The sequence below is a fragment of the Triticum urartu genome, chromosome 4 (genome assembly GCF_003073215.2).
Source record: "Triticum urartu cultivar G1812 chromosome 4, Tu2.1, whole genome shotgun sequence".
NCBI classification, from domain to species: Eukaryota; Viridiplantae; Streptophyta; class Magnoliopsida; order Poales; family Poaceae; genus Triticum; species Triticum urartu.
Window position 1 is genome coordinate 108553193 of NC_053025.1, and position 9281 is coordinate 108562473.

Genomic DNA, 9281 nt, shown 5'->3' on the forward strand with positions numbered 1-9281 from the left:
AATCGACTTTTATCATTGTAATAAGATTCAGCACCCTCAAAAGTAGTGGGATAATTATTACCTAAAGTTGACACTCTTCCAAACCCACTTTCATCGTCATTGTAATCATCATAAATAGGACGCATGTTCTCATCATAGTAATTTTTCCATCAAAAGTAAGGGCACTAAAAAGATCATCTTCATCAAACATAGCATCCCCAAGTTTATGGCTTTGCATATCATCAGCACAATTGATATTCATAGAGTACATACTAATAACATTGCAATCATGCTTATCATTCAAGAAACTCACACTAAACATTTTGTTAAATTCTTATTTTAACACTTCATGAAGATTATCCGATTCATAGTTTTCACGAGAGACTTCATAAAGAGAAAGAATCTCACATAACTTCATTTCCATTTATTTTTTGTATTTTTCTTTTATAAACCAAACTAGTGATAAACAAAATACTAAAAGATTCAATTGGAAGATCTAAAGAAGATATCTTCAAGCACTCACCTCCCTGCCAAGGCCGGCAAAAATAGCTTGGTGTCTACTACTCAACTTTATTCTTGTAGACTTTGTTGGGTCTCCAAGCAGAGTTTTGTAGGACGGTAGAAAAATTCTCTCAAGTGGATGAAGTTTATCAAATCGTGGGAGGTGTAGGATGAATATGGTTCTCTCTCAAACAATCATGCAATCAAATACGAGAAATCTCTTGTGTCCCAACGCACCCAATACAGTTGTCAATTGTATATGTGCACTAGTTCGGCGAAGAGAGGGTGATATATGTGTAATATGGATGGTAGAAATATATTTATATAATCTGAATAAATAAAAACAGCAAGGTAGCAAGTAACGAAAGTGAGCAAAAATGGTGTTGCAATGCTCGGAAACAAGGGTTAGGGTTCATACTTTCACTAGTGCAATCTCTCAACATCATTAAACATAATTGAACCACGTGATAATCCCTCAAAGTGCAGCAAAGAATCACTCCAAAGTTTCTATTCTATCGGAGAAAGTAGGATAAAATTGTGTAGGTAGGAAAACCACCTCAAAGTTATCTTTCCAATCAATCTTTCAAACCACCCCCAAAGTGTCACAGATAGCTCTAGAGAATATACTACGGCAACACCATATGATATCGTATCGTTCAACCTTTATGTCACCTAGAATACCCCAATATCACCATGTGTATCGCAAATTAATACTACACACACATCATGCAATCTCAACTCCAAAGTATTCAATCCAACATAAAGAAACTTCAAAGAGGAAGAATCAATTCGCCACAAAAATGGTAGAGGGGGACAAACATCATATGATCCAACTTTATTAATAAATTTCATGATACAATGAAGATCGAATTCATCAAGAACATCAGAGAGTGAGAGATCAAACACATAACTACTAGTACATACCCTCAGCCTTGAGGATAAACTACTCACACATCATCATGGAGGCAGTAAGGTTGATGAAGAAGCCTCCGTGGGTGGGTCTGACAGAGTGCCGAAAAAGGGCTCCAGATGAGAACGCTTCGAAACAGAGGCTTGCGGCGGCGATAAAATTATTTTGGGCCTCGCTTCGTGGGCTTTAGAATATTACGTAATTTATTATTGAAATTATGTCAAACGGAGCCTCGAGGGCCCCACAAGCCTGGGTGGCGTGGCCTAGGGGGCGCCCCTGGCCTTGTGGAGCCCTCGGACTTCTTGTGGCTGCCTCTCAAAGCTTCTGATGTTTCTTATTTTCCACAAAAAATTCTTGTGAATTTTCATCGTGTTTGGACTTTCTTAGATGTGGATTTTCCGTGAAGCTAAAGACATGCAAAAAAACAGATACTGACACTGGGCACTAGATTAATATGTTAGTCTATAAAAATAATATAAAGTGCACCAAAACCATATATAATTGATGTAAATATAGAATGAATACTTGATAAATTATAGATATGTTGGAGATGTATCACCGGACAGGGTACCATCGGACTGGGCCGAAGCGATGGAAGAAACCCTCGCAGGGGGTGGGGATCTCCCAACTGTCACCCACATCAGCCATAGGGTGGCGAAGGGGAGATGAAGCGGTGATGCAGTCGATGGTCATCCTTGGTGCTCGCCGTCCAAATCTTGCCTCTAATGACGCTCGCCACAGCCGGTGAGAGAACGGGGAGAGGGAAGAGTGAGAGGTGAGAAAGGGGTGAGAGGATTTATGGTGTCACTTTGAGAAACAACGTGACGGCTCCTGCGTATACCCACACGTGCAACGGTCTGCAGCAACATGTGGTACCTTGCATCACTCAGGCTTGGCTCGCTGAAAACAGAAGATTCAAGCGTTTCTATAGTCAGACCCAACGGTACTTTAAGTTCCATGCGGGCCAGGATTTGGATGCAGGTCCAACATCCAAACTGCATCCACAGGGACTGGCTGAGGGCCAGGATTTGGATGCGTAGATGCAGGCAACCAACAGGCCATTTGTGCATCGACTTCCTCTCTGCGACTGTGCCTGGGATTGAGACTTTGTGCATCGACTTCGCCTGTGCCTAGGACCGCGACATGTCCGCGCTCTTCCACAAATGCTCTGGTATAAGTTTTCATTTGTGAAATTCAGTTAGTGATAACATGAATCACTCTGTTTATGTAGCCAGTATTAATAAATGAAAAACAATCTGTGAGTTAGATTTGGTGAAATTTGCATTTGCCAATCGGTGAAAGAAAAGAATGATTTGGAGCTTAGGTGATGCTGAAGCTTCTGCCAGAAATCTGACCAATAGCATGGTGTTTGGCGTTTCACGATGTGATAACTTCAAAATAAGCTGAAATTTTTGCACCTCCTCCTGTCTGAACAATGTGTTCTTACAGCTAGTATCATTTATCTGTCTGTAGTTGCATCATGGGTCTTTCAGTCTTTCATGGCTGCTTCAATCCCCTATCAGTTATGTCTGCATCTCATCATAGATCCATTTGCGGTGGCCATGTGCAAATGATAAGCTTGACAAAAGAAAAATACAAATGAAAAGGCAAAGGTAGCAGTTTAGAATGAGAAACGCGGTCGGGCGATGAACACACCAATGCATTTCAGTTATAAACAAGCCAACACGCATGCCTGTGCTTAATAATAAACTGCACAGTATGAACACCAGCAACTAGTAGCCAACAACGGTAGCTAAAGATCAGAGGCAGAAGTAGCAAGCAAGAGCGGACACGGTACAATTACTGGGATCCCTGCTAACACCAAGCAGCCACAGATAATGCGAACCTAGCGATCTGAGTCGATCTGAACGATTTCCTTTGCTCTCTCACTGAAGGACAAGGCAACCTTCCGACATGTGTGAAGAGGCTCGTGGGACGGAGGATGACGATGCATAAGGAGACTCACTGGATTCCTCTTCCTCGTCAGATTCAGTGAGGCCGGTGGCCTCAAAGATACATGCCTTCACCTCCTCAAATCGCTCCTCCGACAGAGACACCTCAGCGAGAAGCCTCCAGGCTGATGCTTCTGAAGCCTCCTCGAAGTCCGTCCTCCGTTTCAGAACAATGTGGCCACTGATCTCCCATACTGCAGGGTTCACCTGCGTGTCTAGCAGATCCTGGCTCACTTCACCAAGAGCCTGCTTCTCGGCATAGCACTGCGCATTTGCAACAGGAAAGATTAGAAAACATCAGGGAGGTACAAATGGGGACAGCAGCCAACATCATTATGCAATTAATGTGGCAGTGATCTAATTTAACAATGAAGACTAAATAAATGGTGTTTCACAAAACTTTAAGCTACAGAAATTATTTCATGTTTGCAGAAAATCTACCTTGAGAATACTAGTATGTATACACGTGCAATGCACGTCTTAACAGTATTGTTCCTATGATTCTTGTAAAAGAAAAGAAAAGTATATAGTACTTTGCAATGAATTCAAAGCAAAAAATAATATTACTGGTGTATGCATGCAGAAATGTAATAGAAAAATTGGTAATTGGCATGACACAATGCCTGTGGAATTTCCTTAGGGAAAAAGATGTATGTGGTGGAACCCACAAATTGTTTGCTTTTGTTTCTCCTCCCAGATCATACATCTCTCGTACTCGGCCGAGGGCGGAGCCAGAATTTAGATATGAGGGCCGGAAAGGAGCGGGGAGCCAATGTTCACAAATGTTACGGAACATCGCGATATGTTAAATCTCGCGATAGATTTGATGAAAAATCGTCAAAATATATTCTGAAACTACAAAAGAGTGTTACATACATGTTAACTTAAATTGAGTTCTACAACCTCGAGTGTTGAACAAGTTGATACTTTGAACTTTATAGCTATTTTTCTTTAAAATCATGTTATATCAAAGAAAATTGTGTTCATTCTATTTCAAAAACATGTCGAAGACAATTAGAAGAAAATAAAAGGAATTAGCATTTAACATAAGTGTTTTTACTACTGTCAATTTTTTCCATGGATAATTTTTGCCATGGATTATAAAGTGATGGTTTTCTGCTAATGAAATGTCTATTGTGATGGTCTTTTGCATTTCACTCGGCTGCAGCGGAAAACTACCTAGATTTATGAGACGCAATGGCACATGTAACATGGCGAGAAGAGAGGAGGTGTGACATGATTGTTCTAGAAACCAGCAGATGCAGGTGCGGGCTACTGTTCACTGCGAATCCTTTCATTCTCAACCGTTAGATTTATGAGACGAACGGCTAGGATTGATATTGTTGCTACAATTCAAAACTCATACAATATATAGAAGTATAGATATATTTCTTGATGGATTAGTAATGATATCATATTTGCAGAAAGAAGCTTTGGACTCTACTGCGGAAATTACCTGAGGAAAAACGAAGATCCTTCTACCGGAATCAGAGATGAGGACGTTGAAAGGAACATTGTTCTCCTGGAGCCAAATGCAAGCGTTGGTAACCACATCAGCCAAATCCTTCAGTGTGTTCCCTCTCTCAAACACCAGACCTCTCACGGGGAAATTTGTCAGTTTTGACACCTTCACTCCACTATTCAGCGCACACTTGGCAAGGGGGATCTTCTTGGTAGGCGCCTTCTCAACAGGAAAAGGTACTGACAGGTAGTATGCCTGTACAAAAAACAAAGTTTTAGTGTGATCGCCACAATTATCAACTATGTTTACAGCACAGAAGTTAGGCCTTTGTGTAATGACTTAAAGTACCTGGAAGTGGAGATGATTGATGGTGGCAAAGGCACCCAAGCTGTTGTAACCAAGCCTAAAGTATGGGCTTGCAGCCTCAGCTGCCATGTGTAGTGCAAGCAGGAAGCTTTCAGGATCAATTTGCTGAGGCAGGCGGTCAAGGACACGTGGAATGAGAAGCACATGACCGTACTCAATAGGGCTCACCTGCAATCCGTTGGAAGTACCAGTGTTAACATCAAGATTTATATTCTGGAATAAAGGTAAATTTTGGCTGAAAGATGTGTACATTGATTGCAACAACGCTGGGAGCATGGTCACCCTCAGTGCTTGGGGCATTTTCAAGGAAATAGCTGCTGCCGCCACCACCTTTCTCAAAGCGAAAGAGAACCTCCTCCTGGCCAACCTTGGTGAAGTTGAACTTGGCAGAATCGAATGGCTGGAGCACACGGTCAACACGGAACTCGGTCGGGCGCTTCTTGAGGTGGCGGCCTTCGTTAAGCTGTGCAACAAACCCAAGCTCGCCAGGAATCACCTTGGTCTCGCAGGCTGTTACGTCATATCTGAATAGGCCTCGGGCCACCCTGTCCTCCCACTAATAAGAGAGAGCAAAGTCAAAATATAAGAGTACAATAAAATAAAATAAAGAAGTAACGGCCAACCTAAAATAACAAGATAATCGTTATGAGATGTTTTGATGGTCCAATTTAAGACAAATTTTCTAGAACTGTGTCCATGTCAATGTTATCTTTCAGTAAACAAAAGTATTATATTCCAAACTCATCCCTACAAAGCTTATTTTTGCAATAATCAACTCCTATTGGGAAGAAGAAACAATTAGAAACATCCATACTGGATTACAGCTCTATCAAAGGTAAAGCCAAGCATGTGCCACTAAATTATGATTTTTCTCATCTATTTTCCCGCAACCTCAAGTTGACATACAGATTGAGTTTGAGGAATCACCTCACCCTAGGATTGGTATCATTGTCGGATCTCAAGTTTTTTTGTGGCTGATACCTTATGCTTAAGAGTTACGAGGGATGAGGTCTCATTCTTATTCCTCAAAGGAAACATCTGATAAAGTTCTGAAATCTAGATCCATTTGTAGTAAAAAGCAAACATTACATGCTTTTATTCTGTCTGTATATCACATTGAAATGCACCAAATTGAGCTATTTAACCTCCTCTGCCATATTAAGCATTTTAACTACCCGAGGATATCTTAGCATGTTTACAAAATCTTGTAGAAGAATACAGAACAGTGTATTTATCGTATTTTGGTCCAAGCGTAACAGCTGTAAGCCAGTAAGCGATAACAAACTCCTGTGATCTTCTCAGGAAACAAAATGCACCAAAACACTATCGAGTACTGGTTTTACCAGCAGAACTGCTAAGTGTACGAATTCTTACAACAGCATGACCTTCCTTTCTAAAGAATTAAGTATGCAAACTTTTCTACTATTTTCAGTATAGACAGGAACCTAGGTGGTGTGTTGTGCATCCACTCTCCTAACAAAATGAGGTAGGAGCCAGGTTCACTTGATTGCTAGTATTTTCTTACCTGTGCAAGGAGGAGAGAATTTAGGAAGAACTCGGTAGGGAGCTCATCATCCTGCGCAGGCTTCTTTGGGTCGGCCTTGAAAGCATAGAGGGGGAGCTTGGAAGCTACAAGTGTTTATAGAAAAAGAATGTTTAATTAGTAAAGGATGTTTAAATCTGCAACTTTTTGGCAACAGAATGAAAGTTTCAGAACTTTGTTTCAGTTGTCTAATTAAAAACAAACTTTGATTAGATTAATGGGACAACGAGAAATTCATACTACTAAAACTAATGCATCGTTCTGATGCAGAGGCTGGGGCGAACCCCCCTTTTCGAAAAAAAACTAAACTAAACATAGCTAGATATAGCAGAAGAAGCCCATATTCTAATTCAGTGTAATCAGTACTCCCTCTGTAAGCTAATATAAGAGAGTTTAGATACTAAAATAGTAATCTAAACACTTATCCTATATTAGTTTACGGAGGGAGTAGTATTCTAGGGTATAATCGAAGGAAATAGAAAACTTTTGCCCCAGAGGAAACAAAATAAACCTAAAAAATAGACGAATTCGAGGATAAAATGAGCTGAGCTGCACCTCCCAATATGAAAACAAGATGAAAATTGGGCAGGGCATAATACGCACCAGGCAAGCAGCAATCCCCGAGGCAGTTCCTGCCGCAGCCCCCGCCTCCTTCTTCCTGGTAGTTGGACAGCACCGTCGGAACCCTCTTAATCGTCAGCTTCATCTCCATCTCCTCCGGACTGCTCTTACAATCTCCTCTGCTGTATCTACCGCGTACCGGATGTTGTTAACGACGACTTAGCGTGGGTTAGCACTTAGCAGTCAGCGCCGCCGCGCAATCAGAGAAGGAGGCGACCGCCGCCGGCGAGGAAGAGGAGGTCGGAGGGGCTGCCCCCGGCCGAGGGGAGTGCTCCGCGTCCTCCGTGCGGCTCCACCTGCGCAGCGGGGGCGCCGCGCGCGGGGTCCGCGGAAGCAGCCGTGATGCCCGGAGAGACAAACCGGAGGGCGGGAGGGGGGAGGAGCCGAGCGTCCCGGAAGGCTACGGAGGGCTGCAAGGGAAGGAAGTAAGACCTCCCGGCCGGGCTGCCCGCGTCCCTTCGGGGACGACGGCGGACGGCGTGGACGGCGAGGTGGCTGGTTTGTGGCTGGGCTGCGTCGGCGTGGCAGCGGAGGCGAGGGAGGGGGCGGCCTTAAATAGAGGGGGCGGGATTGGGGCAGAGCAGCGGGGGGGAGGAAGAGGAAGGTTTGTGCGGTGGACGCCGCGGCTGTGTGGCGCTGCTTTCGCCGCCCGCGATCGCGCGGCTGTTTTGCTGCCTGGATCGTCCACCGCTCGCCCTCCCACGGAACACAAGCTCCGCTGCTTGCTGACTAGGATATGTCATGTATCTATGGGGTCCGTCCCGGATGCATGCGTTGGAAACCGACGCGTAGTAGTACTCACAAATATTTTTTTTTGAAGGCAAAGCAATGCTTTATAAATCAACGGTGGCTGAGTATGTCACTCAACACACGTTCAGCCACAAAGAGCGGTACAGTTGTATCTCACTCCATACAAGTATTGGCCAAACACATGCGACCTATTTGAGCTAGTTCATGTGCAACAGAATTCGCCTCCCGACGGCAGGATCGTATAGTGAACTTCGAAAACCACATCTTGAGCTGTAGTTTTATGTCTTCTACAACTGCAGCATAGGGTGAAGAGTCCGTCTTCCCGATGTCCAGAGCATCAGCGAGCAGCTGCGAGTCTGTTTCGAAGGTGACTCTAATGACGCCGAGATCTGCCGTTGTCGTGACCGTTGCGGTCATTGCTCCGACCTCGGCAACAAAGGCATCCGCTGTATGATCGAGCCGCCCCGCTCGAGCTATGATCACATGTCCTCCCTCATCCCTGGCCACTACGCCCCACCCTCCTATGCTTCCTCCCGGCATAAAGGCCCCATTGAGGTTGATTTTGATCTCATCACTAGCTGGTGGTGTCCATGCGATTGGGGCCACTTTGTGTGGTTTGTTGTACACCTCCTCATACTCCAGTGCATCGCATCTCGTTCGCCGAACTATCTTCGAAATCTGGATAGGAAATTCTCCTTGTATCTTGTTTCTATTATTCCACCAATGCCATCAGAATATTACTATGAGCATCCTCTTCTTTTCATCTAGCTCCCACAGCTTGTCAAGCATTACATGCACCCCCTGAGTCCCTCGATCTGCATGCGTTCCTTCTCAAGGCCCAAAGCTCGCCATCCTTCTTTAACCGATTTACACTTGATGAACAAATGCGCCCCATCCTCCTCTGCCCGCCCGCAAAGAAAGCAGCGCGAGCTCTCCAGCTTCATACCCCTCTTTGTCAGGTTTGTGCATAGTGCCAAGGATTGGTGCTTCATCCGCCAGACAAATATCTGCAATTTGACAGGGCAGCGCATCTTCCATATACGCTTCCAGGTCGGATCATCAGATCTCTCTAGTTGTCCCGCGCCGGCAGTGCTCGACCCGGGCGCTCTCGTTATTGCTTGTTTACCTAGCTCAACATGAAGCTTATAGGCGCTCTTAACTGAGAATTCTCCCTTCGTATCAAAGTGCCAGGCATAG

General features: G+C 44.1%; 1 protein-coding gene across 1 annotated transcript; it reads right to left on the bottom strand.

Annotated features, from left to right (window-relative positions):
* Positions 1–3032: 3032 nt before the first annotated feature.
* Positions 3033–7890, bottom strand: LOC125550914 (GDP-L-galactose phosphorylase 2-like). The gene is made up of 6 exons (XM_048714034.1): positions 7317–7890; positions 6696–6799; positions 5421–5726; positions 5153–5338; positions 4799–5059; positions 3033–3606 (listed from the first exon to the last, which is right to left on the bottom strand). Exons 1-6 carry the CDS (start codon positions 7423–7425, stop codon positions 3277–3279), a joined length of 1296 nt encoding a protein of 431 aa, XP_048569991.1. The 5' UTR covers positions 7426–7890; the 3' UTR covers positions 3033–3276.
* Between the last annotated feature and the right edge of the window lie 1391 nt (positions 7891–9281).